General features: G+C 39.2%; 1 protein-coding gene across 1 annotated transcript; it reads left to right on the top strand.

The window, feature by feature from the left end:
- Positions 1 to 551: 551 nt before the first annotated feature.
- On the top strand, positions 552 to 19,000 carry STX4 (syntaxin 4). Its single transcript, XM_026721107.2, is given in 12 exon segments — positions 552 to 981; positions 4,375 to 4,485; positions 8,481 to 8,580; positions 9,906 to 9,980; positions 10,146 to 10,216; positions 10,312 to 10,420; positions 15,391 to 15,467; positions 15,551 to 15,688; positions 16,470 to 16,535; positions 16,537 to 16,581; positions 17,068 to 17,205; positions 17,759 to 19,000. Coding segments are annotated over 11 exon segments (903 nt in total). The 5' UTR covers positions 552 to 951; the 3' UTR covers positions 17,149 to 17,205; positions 17,759 to 19,000.
- Positions 19,001 to 19,009: the final 9 nt, after the last annotated feature.

Below are 19,009 nucleotides of genomic sequence, written 5' to 3' on the forward strand. Positions count from 1 at the left end.
TTAGTGGAAGAGGCAGGGTGGGGGCTGCTTGTTTCATTCACAGATGGAAGCAGCTATTTTATTTTTTCTCTTCAACGGCTGACTAACATCCTGGGGGGAAAAAATCAGCCCCTAAATCGTTTTGTCATAATGGCACCGGGAGTCTGAATTTCTATTCATCTCTAAAAAAGTAAATAGGAAATGGGAGAGAAAGTCGGCTATTTGCTTTTTGTGAGAAGAGAGCTTAAATATTCCTTTTTGACTGCTGATAATAAATTATCTTTAAAATTGTGTAGAGACGGACACTGCGGGTTATTTAATGATTATGGACAAGAAAATATATGTGGGTAGTTCATCTTGCAGATAAAACCGAGTTATTCCAAACCTGGAACATAAGGAAAAAGTCTCGATGGCAAGAGACACTCTATTACGTAGCTCTATGGCACTTTTTAGATTGAACACTTCCGGTTGCGGAAAATGAACTTCCGGCGACGCCATATTTTAAAACCGACAAGTAACGTTTCAGCACGGTACTCTGAAATTACTTCCTGTTTTTTTTAAACATTTGAACCAACTTCCGGTCGAGAGAGAAAAGAGACGGCCGTGTCTAGATAGCCACCCTCGCAACGTATTACATTCATTATTGGGTCTTGATATATTTCCTGTCTGAAATTGTTTCACTGTTGGCTGTGTGGTGGGGGGAGGGAAATTGAGGAAAAGCGAACCCTCGAAAGGTGGGAGGACGCAGGTACGCATGCGTAGAACGAGACGGCGTGCGCTACTTCAGTCATTCTCTGGCCGAGGGGGATTCCTGCCCTCAAGCTATCGAACTGCCAAGGAAAGGAGGAGCCGGCTAAGAGCCTGCGAGCTTTTCGTGCGCCTGCGCTGTGGGTCCCCTCCTTTTTCCCCTCCTCACGCCCTTTCCGCCGGTTCATCTCCGAGGTGCAAAAAAAAAAAAATAGAAACAAAGCTATGAGAGACCGAACGCAGGAGCTGAGAGAGGTGAGAACGACGCCCGCGTGCCCTTCACGACGCACGGCTTAGCCCCGCCCACAACGGTCGCGCTTACACCTGCCTTGGCGCTACCGGCGGCTCTGACTTCGCGTTGCTCTCCGCCGCTTCCTCTAGGCTGTTCTCTCTTTTCCCCTCCCTTCCCCCGCCGCAATTGGGTGGTTTTTCTCAACAACCCCCCAATCAAACCCATGGCTCATTCCCGTTTCCCACTCCCAACTTCCTCTCACCGCTGGACCCCATTCAGACATCGACCTGACTCTCTGGTTTCTTCCCCCAACCCCAAAAACTTTAACTTTAGACCTTCTACTATTGACCTCACCCCTTTCCTAAGAGGTCTGTAGGGGGCGTGCATAAGCGCACCAAAGTGCCTACCGTCCCTGTCCTATTGTTTTTTATTTTTCTTATATGTATCCATTTCATGTATTCATAACTATGTTTATACTTATATCTGTTAATCTTATAATCGCTTGACAAAACAAACAAACAAACATCCTCTTTTCCCCCTTCGACTCTTGGTGGTTCCCTCAGTGCCTCTCTTCTTGCCCGGGGAGATAGAAGGTCCTCCACGGGCTGGCGTGGAGCAAAACCTCGCTTCTGCCTCTTTTTCTCCCAGCACAGGAGTGGGAAAGGTTAACAATATTCACATTTAAAATGGCGGCAGCCCCCTTTTCTTTCCACCTGGCTTCGCTCCCCTTCACCTCTGGCCCCCCTCAGCGGCAATTTTCTCATCCCTTCCATAAATTGACGCTGCTTCAGAAGGAAGGTTTATTCATGAGCAGAACCAGCAACAGCATGCAATTCTGGGACAGCTTGACCCACTTGGCTTTAGGCATGGGTGGATTTTTATAGGATTCTTGAGAAGCTGCAGGGAGTTGTGCAATATAAGCTCTGTGCCTTTTCCTAGTCTAATGATGGTGGGTTAAATCCTATTATGTCCTAAAGCTCATGTCTTAGAAGCTGGGTGAGGGGTATATATTCTTAAATCACATCAGCTGGAGCTGAAGATGTTTTGTTTATAGATTGGCCCAGTCTTAATAGGTACAAAATATCCATCTCTAAAAGACTTCAGGCATCTGCTGGAGGCTGTTTTCCTATAGCAGGAAGACGGTTGCTTTCTGCCTTTAAGAGCATGTTTCTTCATTTCTCCTTTGGGAAAATATAATATTCTGCCTCTTTTTAATATTTCCTTGGGGGAGGGGCTTCCTACACTCCATTGTACTTTATTTCTTCTCCCCTTTAGAGGCCCATAAACTTTAGAGTGCCCCCCCTTTCTCCATAGTTGCTTTTCTTGGCATAATTGCTGGCACTCCTGAATTCTCAGTGTCACCCCAGAGAAAGTTTAAGACACTGTTTCTCCACCTTAGCAACTTCAAAATGTGTGGACTTCAATTCCCTTCTAAGAATTGAAATCCACACATCTTTAAAGCTGCCAGGATTGAGAAACTCTAGGTTAAGGCAATGGCTGCGAGCTTGAAATGACAGAAGCTGAAACAAAATGATTTGGGAGCCATCCTCAATCTGGGGCACTACAACTCCAGTAGCTGATGCTGGCTGGGCCCTGCCCCTAATGATAAAAGCACCAGGTGGGACAATCTGGACAAGGGTCAGTTGCCGCTTCCCAATCTAATATAGAGGCAAGATAAACATAAGTGGGGAAAGCTGACCTGGATTCCAGGATAAGAATGTGAGCCTGGGTTTTTTGACATGGAATTTTCTTTTATGTACACTGAGAGCATTTGCACCAAGACAAATTCCTTGTGTATCCTATCACACTTGGCCAATAAAGAATTCTATATTCTATTCTAAATTGCAGTGGAAGGGCAAGTTTTAATTTTGTCTTGGAGTGGGTTTGCAAATGTGTTGGTATAAAATTATTTATACATGTATTTATGCATGCTTTTTATCATCTCAGCAATTGTCGCTAAATCTATACTCATTATGCCTATATTGTGGACTTTTTTTTGTCCCTTTGACCCAGTTTTGCCCCCTGGCAACTGTCTGGAGAAGTCATTGCAGTTTTCTTGGCAACACTTTGGAAATGGTTTGCAAATGCTTCCTTTGTAGGATGAGAGAAAATAATTGGCTCAAAGTCACCCAAGTAAATGTGTGCCGAAGATGGGACTAGGAATCAGTCTCCCATTTTCTAGGTGATGCCTTAAACACTACCATGAACTTGGGTCTCTGGACTTTCCTTAATCTTCCAAAATTCTTCAATCCCTGTGTAGCTTAATAGTATTAATACTGATTTAGCATAGCTGCCCCAGCTAAAATTATTTTAAAACATCCATTTTTAAAAAAATATATGACTTTTTTAACCCCAAAGGGGACTGATTCCAGCTCTCTATGGTTTTTGTTAGAAAGGGCACCAGTTTCACAATTCGATGAAAAATAATTTTATTTCTAATTAATAGTAGCCTTCTAAAAATTTCTAAAGGAAGGAAGAGAGTTGGTTCAACTATTCTCAGAACGTAATTGTGGTTCTTTGAGCAAAACCCTACTAATTAAGCAGGGCTCGATAATTGTAATTCATGGTTAAAGTTTTAATTGGCCAAAGCATTTATCTCTAATTAAATAGTAGCAATTGTTCTACTACTTTCTCTTACATTTTGAAAAAGGATTTCTTTTGGAAATCATTTGCTTTTGGAAACTCATGATTCCCTAAAAGACCTCTGAAAGTGCTGTGCCAGTTCTTGGTGTCTTCTGAAAAATATGTATTTGATGCAATCACAATTTGAGGATCACTGAGTTATAGCAATGACACAGCTGAGGGGTTTCCAAACTTGGCAACTTTAAGACTTATGGACTTCACTTCCCTGAATTCCTGAACCAGCCATGCCAAGTTGCTAAAGTCAGCTTTCCCCCACTCTAAATTCTGTAAAATCATATACATTAAAAAATACTGGTTAGCAAGATGGACTTTTCTGGTTAAGCAGTAGCATTAAACTTTTGAGTCCACACACAAAAGCCTCTACAAACCTTGCAAATTACAGCCACATCTTATACAATCAGGAAGAGGAATAAAATAAACCGTTTCATTTCAGTCTTTAATCTAGATTAAAGATTAAACAAGTAGTGCCTGGGGCTGGGCTATACCATTTGGACTGCAAACATCTGGATGGGAACTATATGATTGGTAAGGCCTTACTTTTCTGCATCCATTGGCAATCCAGATAATGTAGCATTCAACTACAGGTAATCCTCAACTTACAACTATTTGTTTAGTGACTGGTCAATGTTTCAATCACACTGAAAAAAGTGACTGATAACCATTGGTACTTGCGTTGCAGTGTCCCTGGGTCACATGTACCTGCCATGCATGAGGTATATGTGCTTTCTTGGACATACTGTACCTGATTTTTTTTGTTTTATTTTTTTCCACAGAAGGATGATGAATCAGACAATGAAAATGTTGAAAGTGTGGCTCTAGTCACGCAGCATGGATCAGCAATACACAGTAACTTCCCTGATCCTACTGATGGATTCTTCCAAATGGTATCATGATCTTCTTTCTGAGCACTTAGGGGTTTATAATCCACTTGTTTTGTTCTCTCTCTATATATGTACATATAAATAATAGTGAAATATTTTTTTCTGTCTTCTGTAAAAACTCTCCATCTCTGATTTCTCTTCCTGTAGTGATTAAAAATACCCACTTATATACGTCAACTGCATTCCCTAGTAATGGTGTAACACAGCAGTCACCAACCTGTGGGCCGCGGCCTACTGGTGAGCCATGAGAAAATTTTGGTGGGCCGCAGAGAAATCTCACCCCCAGAGCCCTCCCCCAAAACAATTAATCCAGGCTACGCAGAAACACAAGGCTGCACAGCCCACATGGCTCGCGGGAACCCTTCCCACCCACTCACTCTTTACCCGGCAAACTTGCCTGCTAAATTGCTATTTTTCCTTTTTCCAACCATCATCTGTTCTGCTGTGTCGGGAGATTTAGATTAGCTAGGAAGCAGGAAATGGTTGGATTTCTTGCTTTCTAGCTAGTCTTTAAATCTAACCTCCCTTAGGACTGAAGGTTCTATTATTCAGTGCAGACTCAAGGCAAGCAAATTTTATGTGATAGACTGAGCTAGCCAATGGCAGATAGATCACTGAATGATTCTGTGAGCAACTCAATCTGCTTGCCTACTTTGCCTGATTTGGAGTAAAAGTTGCTCTTTTTTATAAAAAAAAAATCAATATTTATATAAATATATTTACATACAAGCCATGCCCAACCAGTCACATGACCACCAAGCCACACCCACAGAATCAGTTAGTGGTCCCTGGGATTTAAAATTATGAGTTTGGTGGTCCCTGAGGTCCAAAAGGTTGGCAATCCCCCCCCCACACACACACACACATGTGAACTCTAATGAAACATTCACAGCAAGCTAAATTGATCCTGGATGGCAACAGGGGGCAAATCAGACAGGAACCAGTAGCCCAAATAACTCAGATTATTTATATTCACTTGCTGTAGCTCAAAGATAGTACAGCTAGCATACAGATCTAGCAAGAAAGAATCAGTAATGAGAAGAGCATCAAGATGGGTTTATCCAAAAACATTCCAATCTCATGCTGTAATTAACACTGTGTCTTCCTCTTTCTTTATCTGATCTTTGAAATGTAAGAGACCAAAGCTGCAGTTTTACTTTTCCTCAGAGCTGCTCAGCAAGCAGCCAGTGCTTTGCTGGAAGTTTGATGTACACTGTGGTATGCTTAATCTGTTTATGTTATATCTTCAAAGCAGTTTGGTTGCTTTGGTGAGCCAGGTTTTGGCCACAGTACCATACTGTTTAATTGCTTGATATCTCCAGGGTGGCAGAAAATATTACTTTGCTGCTCTAATATATTGAGAGGACAGGAAATAAAACTATACTTCCAAAGCCTTACATGATTTAGGTCTCATAACTGTTGATGATTAGATAATTTATTTTTATAGGATCGTAACTATATGAATTATATTAATAGCTGCATTTTCTTTTTATACTTCCTTTTGAATACCAACTAAAGGGGGAACCTCTGGTCACGAATGCTTCTGTTTGTGACCAATTCGGGTGACAACCAAAGGTTTTTATCTCTGGTCGCAAACGGTGCTTGAGTGGTGACTAAACTCAGGCACAGCAATTTGCTGTTCCATGCCAATTTTCCCTTCTGCACCGTGCCTTTTTTTTTTCACACATTCGCTTCCGGGAATGTCAAAATTGGATGACAGCTGAATTCTCGGAACAGATTACAGTCGTCACCTGAGGTTCCACTGTACTTGGAAAATTTCTAAAACTCTTTTGATCAGTATCCACTAGTATTTTGGATCTATTACTACACTGCATCACTCTATCTATATGGAATAGTGACTTTAGTTGCCATTGAAAGCGTATCTATCCAGATGTTTCAAATGTAAAAAAAGAAGTAGCTATGCTGTTCATGAAATCAAGAGAAGGGGAAAGAATTCAGTAGAGCTAAATGAATCTTGGGTGTATTCTTAAAGAGCCATGGTGATGAATATATGTATGAAAGTGAAGGTGTAGGTTTAATTATGAACGACAGAGTTAAAATGTATGTTAGCAATTATGTATTGGTATAACTGGATTGCTATGAGTATGTATGAAAATAGCTTGCATGCTACAGTCCATAGAATGGTGATAATAAAAAGAATCTGGAATGAATTTGAGGAAATAGTAGACAACATTTAAACAAGGTACAACAGTACTTCCCCCCCCCCCCATTCAAAATATTTAATATGTGAAAAGTACATTCAAATCTGGCTGTTAAGAAAATGCTGTACAGAAAAACACAGCTGTGTAAATGCAACATACCTTCCCCAGAAGTATTAGTTTAAGTGCTTGGGAAGATGTTTAGCAGAATTTTGATAGATACAAAGTGCATTGATTGGGGGTATGTAGATAAGTTTTATGATTTTCAGCAAGACACTGAAGAGTATGAGAATTGGAAAATATGTTGGGAAATCTATCATAAAGTAAATACCGTATTTTTCAGACTATAAGACGCACTAGACCATAAGATACACCTAGGTTTAGAGGAGGAAAGCAACAACAAAAATAGTTTTTTGCTCTGCGCATCCCGAGTTTGCCCTCCACGGCATCAGGGAGGCTGAAAATGGAACGCATGGAAGGTTGGGGAAGCCCAAAAACAGGCCTGGTTTTGGTCTGCAGAGTTCTTCTGGATGCAGGGAGGGCAAAAAAAGCCCCATATTTTCTCTATAAGACACACAAACATTTCCACCCAGTTTTTTTTTTTTTTTTTTGGGGGGCATCTTATAATCCAAAAAATACAATAACTTGCATAATGGAACATTTTGCTTGAATGGGTCTAGGACAAGTTGCTGCAGCCGACTTGCGGCAAATAGGGCCCTATCAAATTTTTCAACTTTCAGTTTCCAAACATTACAGGTGCTCTAAAGTTGTGAAATGCCTTGGGGATTGTAAAAATATTTTGGTTATTTTAACATAATTTAGATGTGCTTAGTAAGTATCTACATAAATATCACTTTTTAACATTTTGTTTGTTTCAATGCGGGGTAATTCAAAGAGGGACAAGTGAATTGCAGTGGGGCCTGGTCTTGCTTTAGATTTGAACCTTCTCAAGTCAGACATCCTCGAAGCTGGGATGAACTAGAATATGGAGTCACTTGTCCCTCTTGTCTTTCTCTTAAGTTAACCCTCCTTGAATTGTCCCTCAGCAAGTTTTCCCGTGGTGAGTTGTCCGCAGCGAGTTGGCCAGGGACGAGTTTTCCCATTCTCTTCTTGAATATGAAGTTGCAATTTGCATGATATGTATTTGCTGAATACAGTTAGAGTGATATACAGTACAATAGAAGCACGTGTGAGAAAAACTGAATGCTTAATGCTTAGTTCATTTGATGTTGTGGTGGGGCTTTAAGAAATCCCTTCTGCCCACTTTGTTACTTGGTAGACCTCACTTAACTATCACAAATGGGACCAGCAATTCTGTTGCTAAGTGATACAGTCATTAAATAAGACATCACGTGTTTGCGATTTGAAATCTCCCAGTTTCTCTGCTTGGCTATGAAGTGGGGAAATGATTTCAGGGATGCTACAGTGGTAAGAGGGATAACAGGTTGTAAAGTTCATTTTTCAGTTCTACAGTAACTTTGAATTTAAAAGCGTAGTTATTGAGGACTACCTTTAATTAGTTTATTCTTCTGAAATGATCTTTAGAAAACAACCTATAGAACCTAGAATAGTGGTTCTCATCCTTTATTTCACCATGGACCCCTTTTAAATACTTTTGTGGCCACAGACCCCTAAGACGTAAGATTTAAATCATATAATTTCTTCAAGCTTTCATGGACCCCCTGAGATAACATCACAACCATCCCCCATATGTCCACAGACCACAAGTTGAGAACCACTGACCTAGAACAATTATCATCACTGTTCTGAGCTCTCTGATATAAGATCAGGATTCAGTAATTGGTACTGACCTCATTACATCATTTATCTCCTTTATAGACACGTGACATCCGTGAAGCCTTGAAGATACTGGAAAACAAAGTGAAGGACCTAGAAAAAAACCAGACTACAGTCTTGGCTTCACCAATCCCTGATGACAGTAGGTTTTCCAACAATCAAGCTTCAATCTGCTGAAAAATACCATGTGGCTTAAATGTATGTGGCATCTTGCAGGCTGTTGCTTACAAGGTTACGTGTTCCAAAATTACAAACGGAAAACTAACAGCAAATGCTACAGTCCCTCTTTAAAGCTTAGTTAAATTAGGACTGAGGCTTAAGATGACAGGGCAAAAATGACAGAAAATACCATCTTTGAGAAGAAATTAGTGGAAAAAGGAAAGGTGCTTCAAACAGGAGACTTACACAAATGAGGCAGCAAGGAAGATTTGTCGATCATATTGATCAAGAAAGCAAGAGACCTTTGGTCAGTTGAGAGTAGGAATCAAGAATAGAATCCAAATGTTTAAACCTAACAACTGAAAGAAAATGACTTGCACTTAAATATCTTTAAAAATAAGGCTAAGGAATTTGTGCTGTGAGTAGAGCCATCATAATCAGGTGATCACCATTCGGGCATTTCAGAACTGCCTTACAACAAGCTGCATTAATAGAGAAGGCAAAAATAAAATTGTAAACACATGATATTTTGCTTAGGCAAATGCGGCACTTAGCAACAGAGCTGCCAGTACCGATTGTGGTTACTAAGAAGGGCTACCTGTACAGAAGAAAATGAGCAGTTATAAATCAGACTCAGCAAAGGCATAAAGGAGACAGCTTTATAGAATTGTTCAGGAAGAAGTGGTGTGACTTACAATGGATTGCAAGTAGCAGTAGCACTTAGACTTATTTACCGCTTGAACAGTATTTTACAGCCCTCTCTAAGCAGTTTACAGAGTCAGCATATTGCCCCCAACAATCTCGCTTCTCATTTTACCGACCTCAGAAAGATGGAAGGCCAGGGTAACCTTGAGCCAGTGAGAATCGAACTGCTGGCAGTCAGCAAAATTAGCCTGCTATACTACATTCTAATCACTGCACCACCAAAGCAGTCCTTGCTTACTGAGGGCCTCAGAAAACAACTGTTCCTACTTAAAATGAAAAATAACTCTGTGACTAATGCCCACATTTGCAGCCTTTGCATTTCTCTGCCAAAGGTTTGCCATTACAGTCAGTTGATAGGGCTGTCTGGTGAAAAATCATAAACCATCACATGATTTTTTGCTTTGTGACTGTTTTGCTTAACTGGATTGATGGTCCCTAATGCTGTCACTAAACGAGGACTAAAATTGTTCCCATCATTTACAGATAGTCCTCATTAGTTTCCCAGAGGAAAGGTGGGAGATGGGGCAGTGTAGCTCAGTCACAATGCTTGCAAAAATTGGATATGGTGAAAATTAATTTTTGCATTTCCAATGTGTTTTCTAGATACAAAGCAAGGCCTACAAAAGCTGCGTGAGGAGATCAAGGAATCAGCAAAAGACATCCGAGCCCAGCTGAAGAGTGAGTATGTGCACACCTTATGAAGAAAACAAACAGGGTTGTATCTTGACTCTTCAGCTTGGGAATTAGAATCTAGTGCTCTGAAAAATACCATATTTTAGTTCCCAGAATTCTTTCTTGAAATAAGCATTACAATCTAACTATAGCCACTTCTTAATTATGTAGGAATTGAGCCCATGAAGGAGGAACAAGATGAGAACAGAAATTCATTCAACAACCGAATGAAGAGAAATCAAGTGAGAAGCAAAGCAATTGGTTGCCTTTGATGGGGAAGAAGGTGAGGAGGCAAAAAGGGTCTGCGTAACTTATTATATATATATTTCTGTTTCAGCATGGGATCCTTTCCCAACAATTCTTGGATCTCATCAATAAATGCAACTCTGTACAGTCTGACTACCGAGACCGAAATTTGGAGCGCATCAAACGACATCTACAGATTAGTGAGTATTTGTGGTTGCCTTTGCTAGGTACAGAAAATGCTGCATTTTAATGTCAAATCATCTTGTAGAATTGCCCCAAATCATGTGCCTGCTTTGGAAAGATTGCAACAGCCAAATTTATTTGGATATTTTATGGCTAAGGAAAGTCCCAGATGGTGGCCAGTTAGTTACTGGGCCAAATTCAAATGTTTAGTTATTTGGGACAAGGACACCTGTTAGAGAATCCCAGTTTTAGATCTGTTCAATCACTGAGATTATCATGCATTTATTGAAAAGTCTGGCAACTGCTCACAGATGGGTCTTCTTAATGATAGTACCTCTAAAATGATTCTTCCTCTGGACATTTGAAAGATACCACCTACAGAAACTTTTAAGATTTTATTAAAAAAATACATTCCTTTAATATATTATTTATCATTATATATATTTTATTGTTGCTTTTGTTGTTTTTTAAAAGTAATTTTATTAAAGGTTATAATTGCAACAATAAAAACTAATGCAAACTGGAAGAAAGCAACAATAAAAGAGTTAAAATGCCAAGGAAAAGAAAAATGTAAAAGAAAAGAATAAAGAAAAAGAAGTGACTTCCAACCTTCATCACAACAAATATAAACAATTTTAGTAATTTTTGACCTCTTACTTTACAACCAATGATCTCTTTATCCTGCGTTTCATTTCTTATCTATTAATAAATCCGTAAATTTATTTCATTATTAGTTCAGTCCTGGTGTCAGCAAAAGTCCATTAAAAGTTGCCAGAAATAACATATCTGTTTTATCCTTGATCAAATAAGCCAACTTCATGTTCCTTTCTTTTACTTCCAACAGTCTTAATTTTAATCCAATCAAGTACTCTTGTAGAACTACTTTTTTTTACCCCTTCCCACAAGATTCATCTAAGCTTTAACTAACGTCTTATAAATTTAATATGACACAATTATCCAGATCACTTTTTTGATTTATTATTTGTAATTCTCTTTTGACTTTAATGAAACATCTTTTTCCATGTCATTTTTGTAGCTTGTCATTTGTCAGATAAAACTTGTTTCTCTTCTATCATTTCTTCCAAAACATTTTTTGACATAACCTCTCTACAGAAATAGACATCGCTATTAAAATTCTTATTAATTTCTCATTTCTTTTTTCAAAAGCATCCCACAGTATTTCCAGTGTTTTTGTACTGCTTACAGATGTTTCAGCGTAGGAAGCAGTACAAAAAATACATTAAATAAATAAGGGAGAATGTCCAAACGTGATATCCTATTTTCTATACTGTTTCTCTTTAAGAAAATAGCAGAAAAAAGCAAGAATCTTGTGTTCTATTCCATGAATAGTACATTAATTTAACTGAAAAAAAGTTTCTTTTTAAATTCTTAGTTCTGTCAGTGAATATAGAAATAGAAAAATTATGCGGAACAAACTAGTATGCAAACGTAATGTGCATAATGCTTCTGAAATGAAGATTTTTAAAAAAACAAGTTTTATTCAGTTTTCCACATTTTAACATCTCTTTTTAGTGAATAGCATGATTACAGGTTTTACATATACATAGAAATATGACCATAATTACATATTTAATTTTTGTATTCAATTTCTTATCTTAACAATGTTTTATACATTTTCCATTTTATTATATTATTCCAAATGCTTATAACATTATTTAATTCACATATATTAACTTCATAATTATTAAATTCTTTTAACTGTCACATTTGTATATTTCCTCTTAAATTCTGATTAATAACACAACTTCTATAAATTGGTCTCCTCCCTAACATATCAGTTTAAGTGCACCACCTCTAAATTACATATTCATTAATTATCTCCCCTTTTAAATCCCATTAAATGTTTAAAATTTTATTACCTAAAACATTAATATTAATAATCCCATTTAAAACTACATAACATATATAAATCAGATTCTGCATGGTTTCCCCTTTTTAATTTCATAAGGTTTATCTACAATTTCAGAAAAAAGGACATATTAATCTACTCATTTAATCCTAAACCCTGGTGTTAATTCCATTTCAGTTCTTCTCCTATATCATTTCATTTAGTTCAGTATATTTAATACACATATTCCATTAATTATTCCATTCATATTTAAACAAAAAATATCAGCATTCCAATCCTAAAAGTATTGCAATATATTTAATAAACCTATTCCATTATTTGTTACAATTATCTCTATACATAAAGGATAAGAGCATTGCATTATCAAAAAATAACAGTTCTAGTTTTCATCTTATCAATCTATATGTCCCCATTTCACAACTACAAATTTATTTATGTTACCCCCAGCACCTTGCACAATCCTCTCTCCAAATATCAATCAGCCATTATCTCTTATGTCTAATTAAATAATTTCCCCCCCATTTTTTTACAGTTCCCATATTTCTTTGTTCCCAAGTCCTGTTTCTTATCCCTTCTTTCCACTTGTATTTTCCCCTTTATTCTTTCAGTACAGTTTTTATCCCCCTGTCTATTTATAACTTCCTTCCGCCCTTCGAATTTCTGCTGATTCTTTTTCCCTTTTTTAATTTTCCAGATATTTCCCTCTTTATTCAATTTGGCACTCTTTGTTCTGGCAAGTCCACACCCCCTTTTTTTCTTCCTAATCAGAGCTTTTTAAAACACAAATTTCCAAAAAAAGGTCAAATCCAATTGACATTAAATTTTTTCTTTAACAATCTATAGTTAGGCTTTATTAGTGCCTATATAGAATCAAAATATACTTTTCCAAATTTATTAGATGATTCCTTCTCCAGCTTCTACCTTTCTCGGTTCAAAGCCCCACTGCTGTCAAAGCAATTCACACCTTTTTTTTCTCTTTCTATTCGCCACTTTAAGTCCTTTCTTAAAAATTCTTTGAAATGTTAATCCTGGGGTACCTTCCATTTAATTATCTCATCCCATTCCTCCTGCTGTTCGTTTCTTTCTCTGCTGCACAAACTTATTCCAGTCTAATCTTCCCCTTCAGGGTGGCCATTTTAGACCACCACTTCATGCAACTTCGGGAGGGAGCAATTGCCAAGCTGGGGAGGGGATTTGCGACTCCCCTCTACCCGGCTGACGGTCTCCCCTTCCTCCGCCACCCCTACAAGGTGGCTTCTGCCCCAAATCTGGTCGACTGGGGCTGTCCGACGCCAAAGTACAGACCAAAGCTGTGCACAGTCGTGGACAGTGGTCCGTCTTCGGGGAAGCTCAAAACCAGAAGGTTTTTTTTTCTTCAAAAAGAGGATTAGAGTGGCTTTTTTAAAATGCATGGTCCTGTAGCCCAAGGTGCAGGAACATACTATAGTGTAATTCTGAGACTTAACCAGTTACATTTGGAATATGTAAAATGGGATGGCCAGAGATTATTTAATTTAAAATCCCCTCCCCCAAAGTATTAGATTTATCTACCAGGTAAGCTGATCAGGGATTTTATGAGCAATTCCTCAAAATACATTGGCCAAAGCAATTCGAGTCATATTTCCGAAACAGCGCAAGACCTCCCAGAATGCCTGATTCACATATTCTGAGAAATTAAGGGAACTTTCCGGAAGGAATATGAAGCATTCTGCTGCCAGCCTGTTCCATTTTGTGATTTGCTATGACATCCCCGCCAACATAATTGTTTGGATATTCATGTGTGAAAAGAAACGTGAACTCCACAGTAGAAAAATATCACATAATTTTCCAACATTCTAAAGCTGGCCCTCATTTTAGGTTTAAATTCAATTTATACATCTGATATGTTTTTGTAGGCCTGGGTATGGTAAAGACAAGATAGGCCAGAACATGCTCAGAACAGCAACAACAAGTGCTCCTGTGAAGCTCAAAACTAGCTTTGGCACATTTCCAGTTGTAAAAATGCCTTGTTCATCAGTAGCCTTTATGAGGAAAAAGATGGATACACTGTGGCTTATTTCATGCACCAGTCTACCAAAAACAGGAGAGCATACCTCCTAGTGTGTTCTCCAGCAAGGTGGGAAGGCATCAGGCCCACCACAGGAAAAGGGTATTTTATAGTTCAGTACCTGGGATCCTCGTTCCCTGTTTTTTTAAAAGCAAAACAGGGAAGACAACTTAGAATCATAGGATTAGAAGGGACCCTGGAGGTCTTCTAATCCAGTCACCTGCCAAAGCAAAAATCCTTAAAGTATCCCAGACAAAACCTTTCCTAGAAATCCTGCAGCCCCAAAGTTACATGTGCTATTAAGTCTCCCATTTGTAGCCCTTGGAAGCTCATTTGACCCTGATTTCTTGAAAACCAAAAGCACTGTTTCTCTTTTGAGGAGAAAAGTAGAAACTTATCCAATATAAATGGTAAAAGAGGGAGATCATAGTTCAATGTCTGTCCCTTCTCAAAAAGTTTGATACATTCTTTCTAGAAGAAGTTTACTAGAGTTTACAGGGTTAGCCTTTATGTTCAGTTTTATAAAGCCCTTCAGCAATGTGTGCTATTTATATGTTAATCAAGTCATTACCCCTCAGAAAGGTAGCATCTGAGGAATAATGTCATAAAGCACTGTTTCTTAACCTTGGCAACTTCAAGATGTGTTGATGAACTCCTAGCATCAAAAGTTGAAACAACTACTAGTAAAATCACAATCACAGTCATTTCAGCATCTCTGGAAAAAAAGCAAACAAGCAACAAAGCTGTCTGATGATATCACCCAGTTGTGAAATATAGAGGGTTTTACTCCTAGCTTTATTGCGTTTTCTGCCTTTCAGCTGTGCAGTTTGCCACGAGAGGGCATTGTGGTGCTAGCACAGAGCAGATAAATTCAGGATTCCAGTGCACCCTTGACTTTTGGGTCTTATGCTTCAGATAGAGCGCCTAAATTTTTGGATTCTACTCATAGGGCAAAACAAGCTTTAGAGTCCTGAGAAAAAGATATTTTGAATTTCATTTCTCTTTTTTGATGGAAGAGTGAAAACATTTCTTGCTTATTGATATTGACATTGTATTTTATTTCCTTCCAGCTGGTAGCACAGTGGTATCTGATGACGAACTGGATGAGATGCTGGAGAGTGGTCAGACAGAAGTATTTATTTCAAATGTGAGTATCAAAATATTGGGGCCTTTGAAAGGAGGAAAAGGCTCTCAACAAGGGGATTCATCTACCTTACCTTTTTCGTGCAGCTCATGAAGGACACACAAGTGACAAAGCAGGCTCTCAATGATATCGAAACCAGGCACAATGAAATCCTGAAATTGGAGCGCAGTATCCAAGAGCTACATGACCTGTTTATGTTCCTGGCTACAGAAGTGGAGCTGCAAGTATGAAGTGGAAAGAAAGAAAAGCAAGGGGGATTTTGCTTTGGTCAGACTTTATTGAATCACACCATCAGCCCAATTACCTTAGTAGGGTTTACACTGACCTATTGTGGCTTTTTTTGGTGTCAAAGATCTTTCCCAGCTTCTTTGGAGATGTTAACCATTGATCTTTGGATTTCTTGCATGAAAAGATAGCCAATACTTCCCCGAAGAGAGAAAGGAATATTTTTGCAGTCCCCTTAATTCCCTTTTTTTAACCTGTTCTAACTCTCTATAAGCATCCAGTCTCCTTCCTATCAGTACTATTGTCAAGTAGACTTCCTGTATGGCCTTTCTAGGAGGTTTTTCTCACCAAGAGCCATGGTGGCACAGTAGTCAGAATGCAATACTGCAGGCTACTTCTCCTAACTGCCGGCTGCCTGCAGTTTAACAGTGATCCTCACCAGGGTCAAGGTTGACTTAGCCTTCCATCCTTCTGAGGTCAGTAAAGTGAGGACCCAGATTGTTGGAGGCAAATATGCTGACTCTGTAAACAGCTTAGAGAGGGCTATAAAGCACCGTGAAGCAATATACAAGTCTAAGCGCTATCAATGATGCAAAAGTTGAGCCACTACATTTAAACAGTTTTGAACTTTCATTTGTTTGCTTTGTTTTCACTTTACCACTAGTTGTCCCATAGTCATGCAGTGGAACCTCTTAGTCTTGCTGCTTTTTCTGTTCTGCCCCCCACAAGAACTGGTTGTTTTTGCCTGAAATCTAAACATCCCCTTTTAATTCCACTCAGGGAGACATGATTGACAGGATAGAGAAGAATATTCTAGACTCCGGGGACTATGTCAAGAAGGGGCAACTCGCACCTTCACCAAGCCCAGGAGAGTCAGAAGAAAGCTCTCAAGGTAAACTGTCCCCATCTGCAGCCCTCATACCATCAGCCCCCGCATGCTTGCCACCTCTTCTACGCACACCGGGGGTGGAGCTCCCAACTGGGCTGAAATCATGTTTTCCTGAAAATAAGCCTAGTGCTTATTTTGAAGCCCGAAAAATATAAGACTGGGTCTTTTTTTTTTTCAAGGAACATGGTATAAAATGAAATACCCTTCCAGTGTTTCTTACAAGGGTTAACTCTCTGGGAGTTTCTGCTTTCAGGGGTGGGGTGGGGTAGGACGATATTTTGAGTCCTTGCAGTCCAAAATAGCTAGCAGCACAAGGTGAAGTCTCAGAGAGATGAAAGGTGCGTTGAGCAAGTAGGTTGTGGGTGAGAAAGTACCTTTTTTTATTCCCTGAAGCTAGCAGAGAAAAAATCAGTGTAGCTGGAGATGCTTCTCCATCTATATTTCTTCACATATTTCTGCCTTTTCTCTCTTGCCTTTGGGGCTCTACAGAAGAAGTTCATGATCGGCATCTGCTTGACCATCACAGTACTCATCATTATTCTCATCATCATCCTGTCCCTTGCACTTTAAAAGGACTTTCCCACCCCACCTGTGTCTCTCTTCATGCTGCATGATCAAAGCCTGATGGTACGTGCAATGAGATGAAAACCGAAGGTTAAGCTTGGGCTGAGTTAAACTTGGTTGGCCCACTAAGCAGGCTTGAACAGATGCTGTGGGTGACAAGATGCATCCCTAAAAGGGCTTTATATTATAATGTATTAAACTTGTATTTAAATTATAAAGTATATGAATATATGAGCGAACGAAAATGGCCGTAGCTATTTAACCAGACACATGTTGCTCCCATGTGCTCTTTCTCCTGTGATTCAAGGATGCAGCTCTTTTCAGCATTTCGCAGAGATAGAGATGCTTCCTTAGAGTCCCATGTCTCTTGGAAGGAAGTGAAACCTTTGGAAAGGCTTATTGTACAAGTTAGGCAACTGGGAAGGCTAGTATATTAGATTGGGGTGGGCAACGATGGGCTCCTTTGCAACCTGTGGACTTCAACTCCCAGAATTCCATGCTGGCTCAGGATTCTGGGAGTTGAAGTCCGCAGGTCATTTATTAGATAGAGCTTTTCAGTTGGGTCAGAATGGAAATAGTGATTCTCTCTGGAATTGTTTTTCTCTTTTTTTTTTAGGATTTCCCTTGGGCTGCATCTCTATCCTGGAACTGTTCCCCCTTCACTGGGGAGGCCTTTGCACTACAGGTGACTGGTGGGGCTCCTCTAGGCCCCTTCAGTCCTGGAAGCACATGCTGCCTATGCCTAGAAATCTTCCCTACATTCAAAACTATGTCCAGGTGCCTATAATGGTCATAATCTAGAAGACGCTCTTTGCTGCTTCAGTTTTGACCTTTCTGGATTATTTTTATAAAGTTTTCCTCAATGGCTACTGCAGTCCTGACTCAAAAACAGTGATCAGTCACTTCCAGGAAAGAATCCTCAAAGGAAGAATCCTTTGTTGTTGTTGTTTATTCTTGTAAAGACACAACAAAGCAATACCACGAGCAACCCTAGTTTTCCTTCACTAATCATGGCACATTTTCTCCCTCTACTTCTGTCACAAGTCTTGCCTCAGCACCTTCTTCAACCCTTCACAGTTCATGCCATGACACTTTAAAAATATAGGCTCCTCCCCACCCAAAATATTCTGTGTTCACCAGAGAGCAAAGGAAGATAAGAATATTCTGCAGAGGTTGGGGTAGATCTTGATCCATCCCATCCTATGCTCAACCGTGCAGGGGGGGAATCTTCTCTTCATCCTGAGCTGATCTGTTGGATTTTTCTCTTTGTCTTAGAGAGAGAACCTAGTTTGATAAAAGGATGGCAGATGAACCCATCCTGGTCCATTCTTGGCTGAAATATTGGGGTTGCCAAGCTTTTTTCCAATTTCCTTTAGAGTTGTTGCTGTGTCTTTTCTCTACCTATGTGCCTTAGGAATTGTGTGCCCAACTTTTGGTCGTGACTACAGATTACTTCATTCTCTCTCTTGGATCTTTTGATCCTGATTAATATTCAGGTGCCAATCTTAAATGGATTTAGAGTGAACTTTGTCCCTTGTGGGATTTGCACAGAGACCTAAATATGGCCTAAAAATCATGTTCAGAGGACCAGATTAAATCAAGGTCCCAAACAGTCTAGCAAGTCAAGTCATCTGGTATGTTTTTCCATGCAAATCCAGCTAAATTATTTTGGGAAATCATGATGCAAATGGAAATTAGGATCTCCTGGTCCTGTTTCTAAAAATCCAGTACTTTTATATTTTGAAAAAAAATTACCAGAGAATTAAGCTTTTTCCCCTAATTGCTTTGAAGTCTCAATGTACTCAAAAGCAGGCTGACTATATTTTGTAATATAAAATAAAAGCACTTTTAAAAACAATGAAGATTG

This window comes from Pseudonaja textilis, chromosome Z, assembly GCF_049901715.1.
Source record: "Pseudonaja textilis isolate UNSWEBS1 chromosome Z, rPseTex1.2, whole genome shotgun sequence".
Lineage (NCBI taxonomy): Eukaryota > Metazoa > Chordata > Lepidosauria > Squamata > Elapidae > Pseudonaja > Pseudonaja textilis.